The sequence below is a fragment of the Artibeus jamaicensis genome, unplaced genomic scaffold (genome assembly GCF_021234435.1).
Source record: "Artibeus jamaicensis isolate MK-2021 breed Jamaican fruit bat unplaced genomic scaffold, CSHL_Jam_final contig_482, whole genome shotgun sequence".
Lineage (NCBI taxonomy): Eukaryota > Metazoa > Chordata > Mammalia > Chiroptera > Phyllostomidae > Artibeus > Artibeus jamaicensis.
Window position 1 is genome coordinate 13191099 of NW_026521857.1, and position 22992 is coordinate 13214090.

Genomic DNA, 22992 nt, shown 5'->3' on the forward strand with positions numbered 1-22992 from the left:
TTTATTATCGCATTACTTTCCCAACCAACAACTGTAACCCTAACTGCTGCCCCGCCCTTATGACACTGCAATCGCACTGCTGCCTGAGCTGACAAGCCGCCCCACCAGCTTTAGTTTTTATTAGCTGTCCTCTCCTAGCAAACTACTCAACTGTACTGCAGTTCAGTTTCTTCTGTAAAATGGGGCATTCACAGTTCTTGTCTCACAGGACTTGTGGGAATGAGACAATCTGTGCAAAGTGCCTACCATACATCTATCAGGCACCCAGTAAAATGAGCTGTCCTGTCACGGAACAGCTTCTTTTTCTGTAAGAAGCAGGAAGCAAGTTGCTTTGCTAAGAGTGGTGGAGTAAGGTAATGGGTTAGAAGGCTTGAGGTTGGTAGTTTTTAAACAACTTTCATGAAAAATGAGAGAGAGAGAAAAGCTAAAGAAAAGTACTGCCAAGCCATGCTGTGAGCATCTGCAAAACTGGGCACCATAAAAGTGTGGGGGCACCAACCCATATCATTCTGATTTTTCAGCTGTGCTCAAAAGCCCATGCACAGAAATGCCAAGGCAAACAACTGCTCTTGGGCTGGGGCTTAGGTAATACAAGGAAACAAAAAGTGAAAAGGGAAGTTAAGAGGAAGAGATCACTTGTTTATTCCTTAGAGAAATACCTCCTGAATCCCTCCTGTGCGCCAGGTCCTGTGCAAGGCCCTGGATTAATAAGTCTGAACAAGACAGGAAAGGAGGCAGAGTCAGAAGAGAACTGACCACTTACAAGAAAAGGGAGGGTCAATATTCGAGAACGTTCAGCGAGTTTGAAGGAGGAGGATAGTTTGCAATTAGGTAAAAGAACTGTTGTAATTACAAGGATTTAAAAAACACTAAGACTTTTATGACAGAGGTATCACTGGTAAGGGGGTTTGGGGCCTTCTTTATAATTTTATAAATGCTCAAACTTCTCTGTCATATAATTCACAATAAGAGAATACATTACTAAATAGTAAGAGCAAAAACAGTGAAGTGGGAAAAGTAACTCTCATTCAAAGAAATAAGATATACCAACTTACGATTTTAGGTGGAGCAACCCAGGCTGACGATGGCTGGGGCCAACTAAGGTACAACACTAAGTACAACAAGTGACATATCATTCACTAGGTACAAGTGAACGATATGTCACTTGACTTCAGGGGACAGTGAGAGATGAGAGCCGAACCGTGCACCTGCACACTGAAGGCCATAGCAGGCTGGTGAGGAGCACGAGTTCTGGCATCAGTCACCTGCACTTCACCTCGGGTCTGCCCCTCAGAAGCTGTGTACCATTAGTAAGCTGCTTCCGCTCACCACGTCTTTCCCTCGTCTGTACCTTAGCTCACAGGACTGTGGGGAGGATTAAACAGGACCTGACACTGAAAATCAACTTTTCCTCATCATTGTCCCAGTGCACTTTCTTTGTAGCTATAAGACAGCTAGTTGAGAATATTTGGATGTCCTAACTAGATTATAAGGGTAGACACCTGACAAATACTGAACTCTGTAGAAATTATACCGTAATTTAGACTTTTTACTGTTAAAATAATGGAATAGTAATCGTATTTCTCTACATTTATAGTGAAGGAACTTTTATAATTTGTCACCAGAACTCCCTTTTATTCAATAGTATTATTCTACTTCCTCAGATTCAAATCCTGACTCTCCTTACCCAAAGGTTCCTTTGGTTCATTTGTTTTACACAAACCTTCACTCTTATAAATTCACTGTTTTTGGTGGTTAAATTTTTCAAGTGTGTTCTTCCCAAAAGTTGTAACTTTTATAATCTATTAATATAAATTTTTATAATTTATAAAAACTGTCTTCTCTTCCCTCAAATTCTTTCTGTGAAATGTTTTAATCCTACCAAAAAAATGAAACAGTAAAATGAACACACACAACCTTCACCCAACTTCATCAATATTAGAATTTGTTGCATTAGCCTTCCTCTGTCCCCACAAACCCTCTGACAGTAACAGAACAATATACTGCTTTCAAACTTCACATTTAATTTTCCAAACACTGGCCCACACGGGACACGCCCAGCCGGTCAATGACTTGGTCACGCAGCAGTGTCACGGGGAGTGAGCCTTCTCCATTCCCCCCACTCCCTTTACTCTTTAACATATCCTCTCACTCCCCCAGTCCTTGAGTTTCTCACCTTCAAATAAAAACTTTCCCCTCTGTACCTTTATACCACAGACACAGGGCTATGCACATTAATTTTTCTTTCTGAGTGTCTATTGTGTCCATTTATAAATCTTGACTACCCTTCCACTTTCTTTGAAGTCACAGTACCAGAATTTAAATGTTATTTTGACTTGTAGTTATTTTTATAGCCATCCTCTGAATTCATTCAAGAAATGCCCAATCACTTCAAATTCTCATTATTTCAGCCTAATTTCCCCTTTGAGAATGGCTGGCAGCTCTCTCTCCTTTTGTTCATTCTTCACTCTAAATCAATCTCTTATGAGAGCACTAGCCAAATAAATCACAATATTAGGTTGATATTATGTTCATATAGAATGGGTATGATTTTGGGAAAAACAACACGCAAAAAACCAGGAAGTAGAAGACGACGAAAAGGTACAATATAACCTGAAAATAATGAGTAAGCAATTCTACAATTAGCCATTTTTTTCTGCTGCCTTTCCTTGGCTGCGGTTTCCTTTAATTTCCACAAGATTAATATTCTGGAAAGAAATTCCTCTGGATCTGCTCAAACTACAGTATGTCCAGCTAGAAAATGACTCTTTAAAAGTTATCCCTCTTAACAGAGAATTCAAAGTATCATTCTTATTATGTAGTGTTTTATAGCCCTATTTGATTAGGGATAAGTTTAGTCAATCATAAAATTAAAATAATTCCTTCCCCTTCCCAACGCTTTTTTAGGGTAGGAAAATTTTAAAACTCTAAATAATTTTAGGTGATAGAGACTGAGCCCTGAAACAAGGAAATATATAATGTCAGAGGGAAAGGGCAAGAACAGAATAAAGAATAAAATGATAATAAAATTAGGGTTCATCATCTCTAATATCTTCAACTACTTGACGGAGAATAGCCTGAGTAAGACAAAGAGATGTCTACAGGAAAAAGATACTGAATAAGATCTCATAACCCAACCAGAATTACCATATGTCCCCAGGACCAATATGGTATAAAGTTTCCTTGACTTTCAAAAAATGGATGAAAGATATATAATTAGATCTAAAACTTTTCCTTTCACAGGAAAATTCAAAATTCAGAATTCCAAATTTGCAGGCAAAGTACTTTCAAGCACCTTTATTATCACTTAAACTAATCTATAACACTGCTCACTACACAGATTAAAATAAAACTGTGTGCCTTGCTTGATTAATCAATCAGTTACGTCACTACAAAATGTCATCAGAGTATACTCACTGCCATCCTTTGCTTCTCTCCACCACTGAGTACATCCATCCAATCCTGAACACTGTCCCAGCCTCCTTCACGTTCAAGGATATGACCCAACTGGACATTATCCAAATACTCCTTGAGTACCTTTCAGCAAAATGATTAAAGATGAAATCAAGCTTAATATAAACCAACATTCTCTATCTTGCTTTATTTTTTAAACTAAATTGCTATAATTCTGTGGCCAATATCATTTAAAGAGGAACATTTCACAAAAGAATGTGGAACAAAGAAAGCCCGTAAACCCTATACTTCCTAGCTATATTAACTTTGACAAAATATATCTAGCAATTTAATAATAATAATAATACTATTGTACGTAATTAAATGGCAAGGGCAGTGAGAAAACAAACAAGAGTACAAAGACAAGGTTAAACACCCAAGAAGTCATATTTAAGCAAAGTGGTTAACACCTTACCTCAACTTGGAAATTACAATTAATGTCAAATTAGAAGGCTTTACAGATTAGGATAAACTACCCAGTATTAAAAATACTTAACTGATTAAGACAAAGTACCTGAAACAGAGTATTTGCAGCAGGTCTAGGATATAAACATTTACTTACTAGGTCAGATATCCCCTTCCTTTTCTGATCTTCTCTTCCATCTGGATATATCACTTGGTCTCGAAGTGTTCCAAGGGTCATATAAGGTCTCTGAGAGCAGTAGAGCAAAAATTATTAGAAGTGAATTTTTAAACAATAAATAAAAATCTTTAAATCAAAAATTACAAAATAACTCAAGCAAGGTCTTACCTGAGGAACATAAAATAACTTTCCTCTCTCAGGTTTAGTGAGACGTCCTCCAAAAAGAGGCCACAACTAGAAGAGGAAAGAGGTGGGGAGAAGCAGTTGTAAACTTCACAGTGTTGTAGATCATATGGCAAAAGAAAACTGCAAAATGTTGAGGCCAAGCTGGACTTACTTCACCAAGAACACGGAAAAGTGAACTCTTTCCACAGCCATTTGGACCACAGATTAGAACATTGGCCCCAGATCGAACCTGAAAGAAAATTATGAATTAATATTTAAATAGATTTAATTAAAATAAATTAATTAGAGTACATTTATGCACAATAAACATTTCCTTAGAGTTCCTTTGCTCTTTGCTAATGATAAGCTTTTGATAAGTTTTGTCTATAAATGGTAGAAGCACTGAAGGGACCCTTTATTTTTATTTACTTTCATTTTACTCATTTTTTTATTTAAAAGTCACTACTGATATTATCAACTTAACCTCAATCAGAATAGAAAAAGCTAAAGCTTAAAAATTTGAGAATTCTTGAAAACAATAAATATGTATGTGTATGCAGTTTTTAATTTTATTTTTCAATTACCATATAATTTATATTCAATATTATATTAATTTCAGGTATACAGCATAGTAGTTAGATGACCATATACTTTACAATGTGATTGCCCCCCCATATTGATATTTCCACCTGGCACTATCCACAGTTATTACAATATTATGGACTATAATTCCTATGCTATAAACCTTTTTTTTAATGGAATCCTACGTTCTAGTTACTATTTGACAATATATCATATATATTCTTCCAGGTCGCTATATTCAGATTCCTCTTATTCTTTTCTTTGAATGCTTACAGTGTACTCCACAGCAAGGATGTGCCATAATTTATTTTTTATTTATTATTTTTTAAAGATTTTATTTATCATTAGAGGGGAAAGGAAGGAGGGAGGGAGAGAAATAGCAATGTATTGCCTCTCGTGCATCCCCTGCTGGGAACTAGCCTGCAACCCAGGCATGTGCCCTGACTGGGAATTGAACCTCGATCCTTTGGTTCGCAGGCCTGCACTCAATCCACTGAGCCACACCAGCCAGGGCCACAATTTATTTAAATATTCCCCTTTTGTCAACTATTTAGGTTGTCTGCATTTTGTTTTGTTTTCTTACATAACACTACAATAAACCTGCATGACAGTATGCAAATTCATGCACTAGTGAGGAAAGCTTCTATAATTCAGATACTCAGAAATAAGTGTTGGATCAAAGTGTATACGAACTACAAATATTTACAAGTGCCACCAAACTGTTCTGCCACAACATAAAGTTAAAGGAGAAAAATGTAAAAAAGACCCATCAAGTGCTAAGCTCACAGTTTTGTGTTAACCTTGTAAAGACTGAGAAAATTTAGCTAATGATCTAGTTTACACATTATACAGCAATGTACACAGCAGAAAGGAAGACAACAAAGAAATACAAGTTACCTGAGGTGTAGAACAATTTTTAACTGAGTCTATTTTTAATTCAATGAATATTTATTAAATGCTCAGTGTCAGGCTCTATTCTAGGCAATGGAGCTACATTAAAAAGAGACAAATGTCCCCCAAAACAAACAAAAAAACTCCACACCCTCTCCTTACCAGTCTGCATTCTAGTGGGAGAGACTTAATATAAAGATACATAGAAATGAACTAATTAAATGTTAGAAAATAAGTTCTATGGAGAAAAAAACAGATCAGGGTAAAGAAACTTGAGTGGTGGTAGAGGTTGCATTTTAAGGGGACCAGGCCAGACAACTGGACAAAAGTTGAAAAAAGTAATGAATTAGGAATTTATCTGGAGAAGATTGTTCCAACCTCAACCCTACCACAAAAAGCCGATTCAAAGGCACTGAGGCAGAAATGGACCTGTTCTAGTCAAAAAGCAGAAGGGAGGCTGATCTGGCTGAAGAAAAATGAGCAGGAGAGAACAGTAGTAGGAAATGAGTGAAGAGAGGTGAGAGGTGGGGGTCTGGGTAGTGGCAGGCAAATCCTACAGGGCATACTAAGACACTGAATGGATTTTTGAAAGCTTTTGTTGTCATGAAATGAAGTTATTTGCATTATTCACAATAGCAAAAAAATGAAAGTGGCTCAAGAGAATGAAATGATAAGCAAAATGAGGCATAAACATACAATGGAATATTATTTAGCCCTAAAAAGAAAAATAATTCTAAAACATGCTACAACCTGAATGAACTCAGAAGACATGATAAGTAAATAAATCAGACACAAAAGGATCGATATTGTATAATTCCACTCATAGGAAGTACCTAGAGTAGTTCTACTCATAGAGACAGAAAGCAGACCAAAGATGACCAGGGCCTGGGGTGGGGAGGAAAATGAGCAGTTACTGATTAATGGGTACACACTTCCTGTGTGTTATGATGAAAAAGTTCTGGAGATGGTAATGACGGTTGCACAACACTGTACATGTCCTTAATGCCACTGAACTCTGTATGCTAAAAAATGGTTAAGAGTTGAATTTTATGTTATGTATATTTTACCATAATAAAACAGAGAAAAAATGAGTTTCTAAAAATAGGTTGAGAATTACTGGCCTACTGTATATAGTTGACCACATCTTATGCAATCAATGTTAGAGAATAAACTATTCTGAATGACTTTTCCAGATGAATGAACTGAGAAATTATTTTAAAGAACGATTTGAATGGACTTCTTTATGTGCAATTATCTACTTCCTTTTCCTGTAAAATGCAATACAATGAATATTCCTAATAGTACAAGGTTATTATATAGAATAATTTTACTCTACTAAAAGAGCGATGTCTTTACAAGCTCCTAGAGTTCAGAGGCCTGTTAATTAAATGATTCCCTACTATTATGTTTTATTTGAGTAATGTTTTTTATTTTTCCTGCCCCTCACTGTTCATTATAATTTTCACTGGTATCCAATACTTCTCCACACATTTGTTTCAATATACCATGAAACCCTAAAACCAAATTTGTAATGATGTATATAAAAATAATAACAAGACTTATGGACATTCTTAGGTACTCTCTTACGCCCAAATGTCTTCCATTCAACATTAACTTCTTTTTTATTCCATGGCTTTTGGTAATGTTAGACAAAACTTTCCAATTATGGTTATCAGTCATGATAAGCCAGTGATAATTTTTCCATAATAAAGATTAAAATGTATTTTTTAATTTAATTATTGTTTAAGTACAGTTTTCTGTCTTTTACTCCCATCCCAGCCCACCCCCCCCGCAGTGCTCCCCACCTCCCTCCCACTTCCACCTCCCTCCCATTTCCACCTCCCTCCCACTTCCACCTCCCTCCCACTTCCACCTCCCTCCCATTTCACCCCCTCCCCCCCTCCCTCCCTTTCCACCCCCCCCCCCCCCCCCCCCTCCCCCCACTTCCACCTCCCTCCCATTTCCACCCCCCTTAGTTGTTGTCCCTGTGTCCTTTATGCTAGTTCCTGCTAAAATGTATTTTTTTTTCTAGAATGAATTAAGACTAAAAGTCAAGGGTAACTTTCACTGAAAACTGAATTTATAACCACACTTTATTATTGAGGTTCCTGGATTGGGTTAATGGAGCAACAAATACTTTGACCCACCATATTTTTTACCAAATAAAATATTCCCCTATGCTGTCCACTAGTCACATGCAAATTTATTAAAATTAAGCAAAATTTAAAATTCAGTTCCTCAGTTGCACTAATCATGGTACTTTATTTGCTAAAGATTTTTTAATACTAATATTTGAAACTTTAAAATCCTATCAATTAAAAAATTAAGATTTCTAAATTATTTCTAGCATTTACTTTTTAAAGCAATTTTGTAAATTCAGAGATTAGGTATGAAAATTATTTTAAATATTCACATAACCACCTTTCATTTCACATTTTGAAGATGAGTTAAGCTTTTATACAATCATTTAAAAACTTACTTCAAAATTAAGGTCTTGGATCAGGATATCTCCATTTGGCGTTGCTAAAGGAACATGCTCAAATCTACAGAAGAAATTAATTAAAAAAGGATAATTTTACGTTAAACAACTAAGTAAATGTAGATGAAAGGGTACTATGTAGTTTAACAGATGTTTCCATACATACTTTATAATGTTATCAGCATTGATGATTTCTCCAGCACCAGGAATCAAGGGAATGCTTTGTGCTCCTTAAATGGAAAATAAATGTTAAAGCATCATAATCATATCATGTATTAAAGCAGAAACTGAAACTATGTAACCTAGTGTATTCATATTTACCCTTCTCTTGTTGTGAGACCATTGTGCGCTCATATTTTCCATTATTTAAATCCTTTAGTACTTGCGTTAATTCTGAAATCCGAGCAGTAAAACTGAAATTTAAAATTAAAAAAAAACAAAACTATGATCAAATTTCCATAGGCTATCATACCTTTGACATTATTTATTTATTTACTTTTTTGAGGTAAAAGTGACATATAACATTGTGGAAGTACATATCTTTTATTTTATGTAGACTTAACTAAAGTTTCTAAAATTATAATCTTGTTTAAATAAAATAACAAGTCTCATCAACATAAAATATTAGTGATAGTATGCTTGTTTCACTATTATTTTTCAGCAAGAGAGCAAAAAAATGGGGATAAGGAAGAGGTTTCATAGGATTCCTACCTCAACAAATACTTCTTAGTAGGTAAGTCAAGAAGGTGTTTTGCTGCTACAATTGTGAGGAAGTTTATAGTAGATACTACAAAAGGACTAGTAATAGTACATTCCATATGCCCAGAAAGTATGGACCCTGAGTTCCCACTGGAGAGAGCTACAAAGCCTTGTATAAAGATGGCCTTCTATATAATGAAGGTATTTATTATACATACGCCAAGTGCCTGCTACCTCCCCGCAAACATGGAAGATTTGGAAGATTCCTCTCTTATAGTAAAGAAAAAAAAAAAAAGTATTCTTAATATTAGAGGAAAATCACTGCAGTAATAGAGAAATCAAAACTAATGACAAGAGGTTGAGGCACATAAAAATGACATGATGGTCAAAGAGAAGGCATTCTACACCAGAGACACAAAAAAGGATTTCTCTGTGAATAACAAGCAGCAATCTCCTAAAGGAACAGAAGCACTCCACATGCCATGAACTGGAAAGGCACGAAAAAGTTATTGACAACTAGGAAGAATGTCAGCATCTCAAATGAAAGAGACTCTGCATGGCAGTTTACAACTTCTCTCTTGCTGTGAAGACCTTAACTGTCACAGGAGTAGAAGAGGAAGAATAAAGAACAGGAAATGTGCAGATGAATCAGGCCTGAGAAAGACCTTAAGCCATAAGCCATCAAATTCCTCTAGATGACTTGACACTTACGGTGTTTTATGTTATGATTTTTTAAAAGATTATTTATTTATTTATTTATTTATTTATTTATTTATTTATTTATAGAGAAAGAAAAGAGGGAGAGAAACATCAATGTGTGGTTGTCTCTCATGGCATGCAACCCAGGCATGTACGGTGACTGGGGATTGAACAGGCAACCCTTTGGTTTGAAGGCCAGTGCTCAATCCACTGAGCCACACCACAAAGGGAATGTTTTTTATACCATACCTACCCTTTATATTAGAGCTTGACACACTGAAATATTTCATTGCATTTTACAGGCCAAGAATAATTTTACTAGGCAATATGGCCATATTTGCAACTGTACCTAAAGATACAAGGTAACCTTTATTTTTCCATTAAAATCAATTTCATTTTTGTTCATTTTTTGCTAGGTTGCCAATATCAAAGCTTTAAGAAAAAAAATGTATAGTGGGAGACAAAGTTCAAATTGAGAAGATGCTAGCCATTAACTTAATTTTCTGTGAATAAAAGAATGTCATGATTCAACATTTCCCAAATTACTGAATACCAGTGCCCATGAAGTAGTTTAAGAACCCCTAACCTAGTTGAAAGCTCAAAAAACTTTCTAAAGAAAACCTGAAAAGTTCAGTATTAGAGAAAAATCTTAATTCTTTATCAAAATCAGCTTTCAGGAACAGCAGCTTCAGTTATCACTGATCTTACCCTCAACTGGGCACAATCATTAACGGTAATGTATTTTTTAAAAATCATCCTCTGCAATTGCTCATTATTACTCATCTTACTTACCCAGCCAATCTGGTCATTTCACGGCCAGCCAGAACTATTCGGCCCAGAGCTTGAGACATTCGCAAAAGCATCCTTCCACTTTGGTAGTAATCCTTAAATAGAAATAAGTAATTTCACTTATCATATTTTGCCACATATAATATGCACCTTCTTGCTCAAATTTGTGAGGGAAAAATAAGGATGCACATTGTACATGGTAGTACTAATTGCATATCTATTTAAATGTTAATTCTTCTATTCATGCATATGCATTAAGTGTAACTCTAGAAAGCAATAACATCTGTATGCAAAATAATACCCTGTAATACGATAATCAGTTTTCTTTCTAAATATAAATAAAAATTGAATTAAAAAATTAAAGTGAAAGATATATTTTCCTGGAAGTTTGGGCCAAAATCATGGGTGTGCATTATACATGGGAGAGCATTATACTTGGCAAAATACAGTAATTTCTAAGGTTAAAAACTAGATTTTATTTATTTTTACATTTAAGTTTTCAATTTATTTTCATCACTACAACTTTACCTCTAGAAGTTCTGAATGTGTACTTTTGAGATGTCGAGGATGAGACATATCTAGGAAAGGACGGCTAACAACTAGGTAACCAACCACAGTGGCAAGATCTGAAACAACAAAATTAAAATTAAAATACTTCCATACTTCACTTTTTCCACAAATTTCATTCCCCCATCTCTTTTAAAGCATACTTACATTTGGCAATTATGCTATCAATGAAGCCCATAGAAAACCGAAAGAAAATGAAATTATGCAGGTGTTCCACCTGACAAAAAGCAAAAACAAAAAATAATTATTTTCCATGTATTTAAAAAATGAATCTACATGAGAATTTTTAAAAAACTGAATATCCAACAAATATTTAGTGAGTGCATATGATTTCTGATTATATTGTACATCTCAATTCTTCAAGCACAATGATGATCACAGAGCAGGTGCCAAACAAACACTTCATGAAACCATTTCTATACAAACGGAATTAAAATTATTACATAGAGAATGTTAATGTGGGGTCCCTTGCATGTAATAGTACAATGATATTTATTCACAATACTGTGAGATACATATATGCTTTGTTTTATTTAGCTTATTGATCAGTAATAATCTAAACAAACACAAGCAAAAACAGAAGGATGAATTCATTCAGGTGAAACACTAGCAGTCCAGATTGGCACTCAATGCTTTGTTTTAGCTGGAGACACATGGCAATGAATTATATTAACTTATATAAATTAATGCCCCACAGCCTGAGTCCATAGTTTTAATCTGAGCATGCATTATCTCAAAATTACAAGTCTAAAGATGTTCTTTATTCTGCTTTTTTAATGTTCTCAAAGTTTCCATCTATCAGATTATTCGAGGTCCTGCATGATCTGGCACTGAGCTCTATCTCAAACCCCTTCTGTGTCTACTTTGCCCCTTCTCACTGAGTTCCGGTAGCAAACAAGCTCCTGCCTTAAGGCTTTCCTCCTACTGTGCTCTCTGCCAGGAATGCTGTCTAGGTATTGATATTTTGTGACTAACACACCCACATCAAGTGGGTTTCTGACGAAATGCCACCTCCTCAAGAAGGACCTTCCTGCCATCCCAGCTAAAATAGCTAGGCAACAGCCGCCATCATACTCTCTTCCACTTATCCCATTTTATTTTTGGTCATAAGAATTCATTACCATCTGAAATCATATCAAACATCCAGTGGTTTACATGTTTATTGTCTCCTCCACTAAAATGTGCATTTCCTAAGTACAAGGTAGTTAGCTGCTCTTGCTTTGGTCTGTAAAAGAACAATGGCTGGAACATTTATTCAATGAATGCTATGTGTTACATGCTATGCTCAATACTGAAGATACTTCAAAGTCCCTGAGCTCATGGAGTTTACATTCTAATGAAGATGACAAACTAATAAACAAATAAGATAATTACAAATTACAATATATGCTTTTAAAGAAACAGATCATTAAAATGGAAAGTAACTGGTGGAGGCCATTTCAGATAGACTAATCGGAGAAGGCAAGGGCTCAATAAGGTATAAATTTGGGGACTGAAATCTATAGGTTAAGTATAACCAAGCCATGTGAAGAGTGGGCTTGTGAACAGCAGGCCCCTGGAAAAATTTCTTAAGTGCATTTTAGTGAGCACTACCACAGTTCAGTCATGTTAAATATAAATAAGGCCAAAATCCAATTTATGAAATAATTTTAAATGATAATCACTTTAATCTTTTTAAATCACTTCAAATATATATTTAATTTCACCAATGTCCATTAAAACATAAGCTCCATACGCGCAGACATTTGAAATCACGTTCACCACTGTTAACACACTAGCACCTGGAACAAGCACAGGCACCTAGGTGGTGCTTGATATCTTTGGAATGAACAGAATAATAAATAAAATTACTTGAATTCAAGTTTTCCAAGTGGCAAGTCAATAAAAAGTGAAATATAGTTTCCACAAGACACAATGTTTATATTCTAAATCAAAGGTCAACAAACTGTGGTCCAAATCTAGCCTGCTACTTATTTTTGTTAATAAAAGTTTGAATAGAGCACAGCCACACTCATTCACATATAGTAGATAGCTGCATTTGAGTGGCAGAGTAAACACTTGCAACAGAGACCACAACACCTGAAAAGCCTAAACTATGTATGTATTATCATGTCCTTTACAGAAGGTTTGCTGACCCCTGCTCTAAATAATAATCTTCACGATATTTTCATGAATGCTATGGGAACAAATTTCCCATAGGAATCACTAAGCTTATCACTAAGTAAGACTCCTATTCAATCTCTGTAATTTAATAAATCTATCATTTTATAATTAGACAACATATTGATGAGAACTTTTATTCTCATATTTTTATGAAAACACATAAAAATCCTATATAGCTTTTAAAATAAATATCTTAAAATTAAAGACATATATTTGTATCTTGGCATAAGCCAAAAAAAAAAATCTTTCCATAAATATGTGAGCCTCACACATGTTATCTTACCAGTTTTCGGAAGACTGTGTGGATTGTCTGCTTTTCTCTTTTATTCCCATTATAAAAGGCAATTTCTTCACTATTAAAAAATAATTTAGCAGTTAATTTTAATATTATCCAAGCCTAAAAATTATTGTAATACAGTATTTTATGATTGAAAAGTTTTATTTAAATGGACACTTTATGACGAAGAGCTTATGAGGTACAACTCAAGCCATGGTCTATCTACACTTGGTCCAAACCTAGTTCCTAGCTCAGCCGATCAGAGCACAGAAATAGAAATACCTATCTGACTAGGTCACAGACTAGACTGTGTCTATGTGTAGTATATGCCATATGTAACCTGGCTGGTAAAAAATGTGCTGGGTTAATTTTCAGAAATCAGAATAAAGAAATGAGAAGGAGACTGCCATGATATGCAGGAAGGGATGGCTGAGACAGCCATCACAAATTACAGATGGAGTACAGACTAGGTAGGAAGGGGAGCAGAAATCAACAGCTAGGAAAAGATAGGTAGTGATGCCATGACATGCAGCCTTGGAAAGACAGAAAAGCAAAGTGAGTAGGTCCTCATGCCTTCCCAGTGCCAGCTCCCAGACCTAGCTGCACAGTTGTTCTTATTCTTGTTCATATCCACACAACTTCTATTTTCTTAAGCTGGTCTGAATGGGTCCACAGTGCCACAAGAATCTTAACTAGAAATGAAAGGGTGTTTTTAAAGATGAAGAAAGGTTCAGTGTAGTTAAGTAAATGTGCTAAAGTCATACAGCTGAGATTATAATTGACCATATCTGACCCTAAAGTCCAGTCTTTCCATTTTATTCAGTATGATATAAACTTTCCTCACAAACTCCTCTCACAACAGGAGAAAAGGTTTACACAGAAGTCCTGAAGAAGGCAGTTAGAACAGCCTTCAGTAATACCTAATATTTCTTTAGAGTCTCTTTTCTCTTAATAGTTTTTATATTCTATTCCAAAACATATCTGTATTTTTTCCCTCACAAAAACAAGGTAACTTCCGTTTCAACCCCTTCAAGTAAAATTAACTTTCCATGAACTTCCCATAAAGACCATGTTTAACCTGCTTCATGGTTCCCTTGACACAATGATACAGAGAGCCCCAAGGGATCAGAATCCCAGTTTAAGAAACACAATTCTGCACCTACAATTAGTTTTCTTACTTCTATCTCCTCTGCAAATTTAAGTCTATAGAGGAAGATGAGGGAGAATTCTAATTCTCCTGAACTGAGTCATTTTAGCCCTATTCTAGAGGACTGATGGCTGCCTATCCAACATCTGCTCTCTTCTTCATCCCTTCTCCTAAGAGAACTCAAATTTTCTTCAAGTAATCTACCTTTTTCTGTGCATCCAAATGGTTTGGTAATGGCTTCAACCCCATATACTGAGGATGAATTCCAAATGGTCTAAGCCAATCACTTTGCAGTAACTGCTTTAGGCACAAATGAGCAAATAATAATTCTGGCCAATGAGATGTGAAAGTCCACTGCAGGGCTTCTGGAAAAGTTTCCTTGCTCTCTCACAGCAGAGGAGATGGCCCCATTTTTGTTTCTGGACTTTTTGTGGGGAAGGAAAGTTCATGAGATCTGGAACTGCTTTTGATATCTTGTGATTATAGGAAAAATTAGGCTGAGGAAAGGGGCAACATACAAAGGAGGACAGAACAGGGAGAACATCAAAGAGCCAGAGGAGGGGTCAGGGCTGGGTGGAGGTTGGCAAAAGAAGGGAAATGGGGGACATCTATAATAGTGTCAACAATTAAAAAAGAAGAAGAATCAGAGCCTTGATCAGACTGTGCCTGGAACTGCTCTACCTTAAGAGTTTTTATGTGAAGTAGTAAATGTCCATATTGTTAGGGCCCTCTGAGTCAGGGTTTTCTGTTTCTTCCAAGACGGAATCCTAGCTGGTACTGTATTTCAGTCAAGGCTGAAATTCTTGCCAAGACTTGGCAAGTCACCTCTCTACTCAACCATCTAGTCTTCTGCCTCCCTAGAGTTTAAAATCCTATTTAAAACTGGTATCATTTTAGCACTCCAAGGAGATAAAGTAAAAGGGAACTATTAAAAGAGTAATTTCCTAAGTAATTTTGTAAATGCCTATAGGATAGTAAAAATTAGGACCCTAAAAATGACTTACAGTTGACAGATTAATATATGAAAAAATTTACTGAACAAGTGTTACATATCAAAAACTGTGCTGTAAGTTTTATATACATTTCATGTTCATCCTTATAATAACTCTATTTATCTACCTATTATAAACAAGAGGAAGGAATCTATATAAATAACTTGCCAAAAATCACTGAATATGTAACAGATAGATGAAGGAGGTAGACTTTGAAAAGAGTCAGGCTGGTTCCAAAGCACAATACTTTTTCTTCCTAGTTTGGATTTTTGAACATCTAGAAAATAGGTAGAGGCACATGCAGTGAGTCCGAATTACTGAGTATTCTAAACACAGTCTCAACTAAAAATATTTCGGGACACATTGAGACAAAAATTTTTAAATATTATAAGTAAATCTGAATTGTACGTTGACTATGTTTAAGGTGAAATTAACAGAAAATTAGTAAACAATATGAAGAGGTGAATCAGATACTACATAGTTAAAACTAATTAGAAAAAGATTATAAAACTAGTATCTTTCAAAATGTATATTTTCAAAAGAGGTAAATATACCCCTACACACATAATTTCAGGAACAGTGTTTGTTACTAGACTTTTTGAAGTCAACTTACATGACCTCAATATCCATAAAAATACATTTTTAGTACAGATAAATACATTGAATACATTTCTCCTTACCTGTTTGTGATCAGCCGGGAATTAACGTATCTGTACTCTCCTTCATACTTTTGCTCAGTTATTGTCATCTTACCAATGGGTCTTCTGAGTCGAGTTAGGAATAGCCCAGAAACAAGTAAATAGGCCATCATACTCGCTGGGCCCTATTATTATTGCAAGGCAAAGATACAGAGTTCAAGTATATCTAATAAGTCTGAAAGCAACATGCACAATTTATATAGTTAACTCTTGACTTTGAGAGATGTTGATTTTTGATTAATTTTTCTTCTTGTTTCTTCTTTAAAAAAATATACACTGGACCTCTGTGCTTTTGATATTTATCTACTCCTCCACCCACCACTGACGCTCACCTCCCAGCTCTCCCACTGCTCCCCTAAAATTCCTAATTGCAGTCATTAGTCTTTCTAAAGCATCTGAATCTCTTCTGATTGAACTCGTCTTGGTATTTCTCAAGATTCCACAATAACTCAGATCTCCTTTTTAGTTTCTCTTTGAATATTAATATTATCTGAGGTTTCTTCCTTAGCTATCTTTGCCCAAATTTACCTCTCTAGTCCCATCACTCCTAAAAATCCAAGACACTATTTGCAAATAAGTACTATTCATTTTCACCTCATTGTTCTGTAGAGCCTCAAAGCTAGTCCCCCAAAATAAGCTCCATCTGCCTTTCCATTCTCATACATTTTGCTTCCAGTGACCTTATCACCCACTGACCATCCCAAGTCACAAGCTTCAAGATGACCTTTCCAAACTCATCACAGGCACTCACTTTCCTCATTTCTATATATACATATGTTCTGCCATACTAAAACAATTGTTTCCTGAACATGCCCTTCAAATAAGTTGTTCTTATGTCTGGCAACCCTGACAAATCTAACGAATGCCTACTCATCCTCCTCGAAGCCCCTCAAATACCACCTCCAATTCTTCCATCACAAAATATCTTATTCAAACTTCTATTATTGGATTTAGAATGCTGCATTGTAATTGCTTGAATGTCTACCTCTTTTACTAGATCATAACCCCTCCCCAAGTAATAACTGTCCTACTCATTTTTTTCATTCCTACTACACAGCACAATATGTGTGAATGCAGTGTATATTCAAGATTTTTTAAATTAATTATGATTGAGCCATTGCATTTAAACAATTACTATACAATATGGGCAAAAAGATAACTAAAACATAGTTTCTACCTTCAAGGAATGTAAAATTAGGTAACAGAAATACTTCAGTATATGTGAAGATATATATATATTCAATAGAGATATGCTGAAATATTATAAAACTCAAGTTAAGTACCATAAAAAAACTGCAACACAGAGAAAAGAGGGATTAGGCCTATTTACATCTTATAACAAAAACATGCTATAATAATGATTAAATCTGGATCATGAGATAGCAAAAAGGAAGGTAGACAATAAACTTCAAATCAAAAACTGCTTTTCCCAGCCCTTTGGAAAGGAACAAAAGAACCACTATATAAACTGTCTATTAACTACAAATAGACAGTTGGTTTATACATAAACCAACTACACTATTATATGGCTGTTATAAATATATAACATTACATATTAAATGACTAAAGTTAAATTCCAATAAGAATATACAGAAAAAAGGTAAAGGTCATCCTCACCAACACAAATATCAGAGACTGGGTAATAAGGTTCATGGGATAGTCAACCATTTATACTACCATCAAATAGTCTTGAAACTGGTACAGCAGCCATTCTAAAGGTATTCCTGATATTTTAACATTCAAATTTCATGTTAAAATGGCTGTCTCCAAATCTGTTTTTAGTCATTACTTTGCAACACTAAGTACATGTATGTTCAATGTTAAACACTGCACTTATAGTTATTAATATCACAAAAGTTTTCTAAGCATCGGACTTAAGGAAAACTAAAAAGCCAAATTAGAATAATTTTCAAATCCTCAGTACAGCATTATTTTATAACCAGACTTTATTAGGACATCTTGTTAAAACATGCTCTTGAGATATAAAACAAATTTTTATAAGCCATCCAGCTATTCGTAATTAGCATTCCAGCTATTTAAAAGGCAGCATAAAAGTAAACTCACCTGAGCTCCTATTGCACTTGTTAACTTGAAGATATACAAAACTATGTCTAAAAATGGCTGTAAAATAAGTATTAGAAGGTACAAAATTAGAATGAACTAGATGTAATATAACAGCAAGTAGATTAATGAATACATAAAAGATACAGTTATTAATGTCAAGAAACAGAAAATGGAGACTGCCTGACCATTGTCTACTGACAAGTGGGAAAAACATTTATCACTTCCCATCAACTAAGGCAGCTCTACTGTGATAATTAACCACTAGTAACTAAGTAATTTCTAAGGTAGTACAAAGACACTAAATAAAATGACTCAGGCTATAACCCCAAATTTGCTACCAGCTTTTCTGGTTTCTATATATCTTCACCTGTAAAAATGAGAGGTTCTTCCTGCTCTTAATACTGTTTCATTCTATCGTTTTATCATAACATCTACATGCTGAGGTAACTGAGTGAGCTTATCTGTGAATATAATTTTATGATGTAAAACTCACACTTCTAGAACTAAAACAATACATTAAGGTTCTCACACAGAGAGAGCTCAATCGACACACTGGAAGTGGGGTTTTTCTTTCACTTTTTATTTAACTTATTGGGGTAACATTTGTTAATAATTGAAGAGTTCTTAAGAAAAATTTAATCCACACCTGAAGATATATTTATTGATTTGGGGGAGACAGATGTGACAAAGGAAAATTAATCAGGTGGCCTCTCTTATTTTTGATCCCAATTGGGGATCAAACCCTCAACCTGGGTATGTGCCCTGACCAGGGAACTGAACTCACAACCTTTTGTTGTTCAGGACGACTCACCAAACAAATGAGCTGCCCAGCCAGGGCATACTAAAAGACTTTTTTAAAGTGTTTTTCAAGAAACCGGAATCGTGTTCATTCATTTGAGTTGATAGCCACCACTTTCTAATATGTACACTACTCGGATAGGTGACTTGGTTTATTAATTGGCTTGTACTAAGGTAAACCTTTTCTTTTTGCCTTATAAATATTAACTTGTTTGATTCCCAGTCAGGGCACATACCAGGGTTGCAGGCCGGTTCCCTATAGGCCAGTTCCCAGCAGGGGACGCACGAAAGGCAACCATACATTGATATTTCTCTCCCTCTCTCCTTCCCTTCCCCTCTAAAGATAAGTAAATAAAATCTTTAAAAAAAAAATCAACTTGTGAAATTCAAGTACATTTAAAAATTGAATGTACTTGAAAAGTTAAAAATACCAACACATGTCCGAGTTCAAAAAATTACGTAATGTTAAAAGTAAATATATTATAGTACCTAACACCACTCCACTTAATTTGATATTTTATCCTATTGCAGATGTGATAAGACCTGAGCTTATTCAGCTACCAAGATGTAAAGACTACAAACCTATAGAATTATATGAAAAAATTTATCTATGCCTACCATCCCCGCCAATCACATAGATATAGAATAAACTTTAAAATGTGGCAACGGGAACAGAAAAGAAAGCTGAATTACTGAACAATTTGTACTTGTCAGAGTTCCTCGAGTTTGGAATCAGTTAGCAAAGGCTTCTAGAGAGCTGAGTAAAGAACAAAGTTTGGCATGAAGTAAAAAGCTATTTTGGTAGTGGGCCTATCAGAAGGGGTGAAGCTCTTATGGATAGGTGTGACTTTTCTAAGAAATGACTATGCTCCCTCCATCCACATGTTTGAAGCAGAGCATTCCTAGTCTTACAATGCAACCGCCTTGTATGTGGATATCTGGATCAGTTTTGGCCAAAGGCAAAGATACTAGAAATGGTCCAGTCTAAAACAACCTCCTGCTCCAGACCTAGAGCAGTCATGTGGATTGAAGTGGGAGATGAAGCATCATCTAAAATGAAGAGGTAAGGGAGGGAATACGGTGCACAGTCTTATAGGTGCCGCTACATGTCCTAGTCAATACAAACAGTAGTGGCTAAGAAGATGGCTTAATGAGAAGACTATAGCAAAAGCTGATAACATCAATGAGATAGGTAAGAACTGAAGAAATTAGCAGAAAGAAAAGTGGTTAAGGCCCATCACCTGAGTCAAGAGCTTTGGCAATATTCTGGGAAGGGGAAGAAACAGTACGTTATGAAAGATTTTTGACTATTATTTAAATGATCTAATAGAATTAGAGCTACTGAAGGAGAGAAATTGGTAGGAAGAAGTGCTAGCCTAATATTTGTTAATGGATGTAGAACTGAAAACATAAATTGAGCACCAATCTCTAACAATTGCCAAAAGCACACAGGTCAAAAAATAAATATTTAAATTTATGTTGTTTGACTGAAATCAGCCTGCAATATTCTTATGAAATCTTTAAGAAACACTAAATTCTCAGTTCTTAGTTAAAGGATCTCATAAATATATTAAAAATTAAATAATTGTAGTTAAAATTATAACTCCAATTTTCTCATAAAAGCATTAAATATTTGTATGATGATGTTATACCCATCAAATCAATTCTACATAAATTTGTTTACATTCAAAATTCAACAGATTAACAAAAAATTAAAACAAGAAAGAGAGAGAAACTTACCTTACTAAGGTTTGAATACAAATCAACTACACTGTTACAAAACTTTTCTACATCTTGTGTAAGCAGCTGGTCTGGATTAGCTATTCTGTTGTCCAAATTTCCCATTTTATAATATGTGAAAGCTCTAAAATAGCAATAAGAAAAAAAAATTAAAACAGATATTTTTAAAAACTTGCATTATCCTACATAGTTTAAATTAATAGAAACAGAAAAGTCTGGAGCTGGAAGAGGCCCCAGATTGTCCTGATTTATTTTAAAGATGAGGAAGCCAGTCTAGAGAAGGATGAGTTACCAGTTAATGGAAGAGCCAGAATTATTGATTCTAAATACCAAATCTTTTGCTATATGTTTCTGGGCCTAAGGGAAATTTTCTTGAAAAACATAGCCAACAAAAAAGAAAAACTTCTATGTCTCAATATACTAGGTATTACTGTTCAATTTAAGTATTTTTAATATAAAAATAGGTTATTACTTACTGGAGATACTCCTCATAGAGGTATTTAGTTAGTCTTACTCGGAAGCACAGTTTGAGCTCATTTAACCCAAACTTCAAGAAGTTATTAACCAGAGAGATCTAAAACAAACAAACACATATTATTGGTTTTGCTTCATTTCTTTACTAAATCATAAATTATTTCTCTGTCATTGGCTATGTCTCCAAATCCTGTGATTTTTATACTAGTACAAATTTATACAATTTAGTTCTGTTTTACTTAAAATTTACAAAGAGACAAGAAAACATACTAAACCAAAACCTCTATTATCCTGGTATGTTAAACTTTACTTGGAACTTAATTTTAGAATATGTTAATATCATTAAATATAAGAAGCATCTTGCTGCCTTTCTTCATACACAAAAAGCAGCCAAGTCAACAATTTGATGTAAAGGACTTGCTTTTAGGAGTACTGACTTTTATATTTTCTGCTTCCTTCTAGCAGTGTTACAACCCCAGACAATGGAATTCTATACATAATGCATTTGCATTTGTTGAAAAAAGTAATAAAAGTCTTATATCTACTAATGCCATTTTCCAGATTATATCTAGAGTCACATTTAGTACACTTTTCCATCATTATATCAAAATTAATTCTTCCATAGCTCCAAAGTCCTATTTACATAAAACTTTTCAGAAAACACTGACTTCCTGCTGAATCTCAATTTTTGATATCTAAGCTATTTATCTCAATCTTTTATATTAAAAAGTCTAAAAGCCATGAATGTCAACCTTCAAGTTTTATTAAATCTGACATATAACCTAATTAATTGAATTTTTACAATCAAGCTCCTCCTTTTTACTCCTACATTTAAAATATTAAAATTCTGATAGTGCCTTATAATAGGCTAAAAAGACAAGCTAAGAAAATCATTTATAATTAGACCAAGTGCTCACCTTTATTTTTGATAAACTCAGATAATTAAATTCTGATTTAACTTCAAAGACAATTACTATAATACTGTGGTCTAAAACAATAAACATGAACCAGAGTGATTCTGCCCCCACTCCCTGACCTCCACGCCATGAAAGCTTTGGCTGTCACGCTGGGGGCAGGCTGGGAACCACTGCCATTTGGTGGGACGTACCAAACACGCAAGAAACCCTGACTTTAAAAAGTCCATGTATGTACACATCCACATCCACATAACTGAACCAAAGATAAGTTCCTTTTAATTTTTCTATCTAGTGTAAAGGTATACATTGAAATATTACACTATAAATTACACAACTAAATTCAAAATAGGAACTTAGTATCATAAATCTTTAAAGATCTTTAGTAAGTAAATATCCTTAAAGATTTTAGAAGGATGCAGTTTTTCCCTGTGTAAATTTAAAGAATTCCACTTACGAGAGGCATGGCAGCGATGAAGTTGAATAAGTACCTCTTGAAATCTTTTCTGCTACGACCAATGATACCACTGCAAACCACCACATGCAATGCATTAGTTGCAAAAAAAGCAAGTATGTAACACTTAGAGAACTTCTGTAAAACTCTAAAATTATTCAGGAAATTTTTACTGAATCAAAAGAATCAATAAAAAAGATGTTAAATATTTTCTTACAAAAACATATTTCCAACTTTTGAAACTATATCACTTTAAATAGCTTGCTTGAACATCAATCTATATAAATGGCAAAATTAAATAACTAGCTCTTTCCCTCAAAAAAATGGTAATTTTAAAAAAGGCTCAAGCTGTCACAAAATGGGT

The 22992-nt window shown here is 34.7% G+C and overlaps 1 protein-coding gene across 2 annotated transcripts in view; it reads right to left on the minus strand.

Annotated features, from left to right (window-relative positions):
* Nucleotides 1–22992, minus strand: part of ABCD3 (ATP binding cassette subfamily D member 3) — a 125239-nt gene that overhangs the window by 8277 nt on the left and 93970 nt on the right. For both annotated transcript variants that reach the window (XM_037137179.2, XM_037137178.2), the window contains 16 exons: nucleotides 22632–22701; nucleotides 21263–21360; nucleotides 20787–20910; nucleotides 18249–18305; nucleotides 16167–16309; nucleotides 13354–13423; nucleotides 11055–11124; nucleotides 10869–10966; nucleotides 10344–10435; nucleotides 8475–8566; nucleotides 8320–8383; nucleotides 8154–8217; nucleotides 4374–4451; nucleotides 4205–4270; nucleotides 4016–4105; nucleotides 3418–3537 (listed from right to left, as the gene is read on the minus strand). In XM_037137179.2, coding sequence (XP_036993074.1) covers nucleotides 3418–3537; nucleotides 4016–4105; nucleotides 4205–4270; nucleotides 4374–4451; nucleotides 8154–8217; nucleotides 8320–8383; nucleotides 8475–8566; nucleotides 10344–10435; nucleotides 10869–10966; nucleotides 11055–11124; nucleotides 13354–13423; nucleotides 16167–16309; nucleotides 18249–18305; nucleotides 20787–20910; nucleotides 21263–21360; nucleotides 22632–22701 — 1396 coding nt within the window. The remainder of the gene's footprint in view (nucleotides 1–3417; nucleotides 3538–4015; nucleotides 4106–4204; nucleotides 4271–4373; nucleotides 4452–8153; nucleotides 8218–8319; nucleotides 8384–8474; nucleotides 8567–10343; nucleotides 10436–10868; nucleotides 10967–11054; nucleotides 11125–13353; nucleotides 13424–16166; nucleotides 16310–18248; nucleotides 18306–20786; nucleotides 20911–21262; nucleotides 21361–22631; nucleotides 22702–22992) is intronic.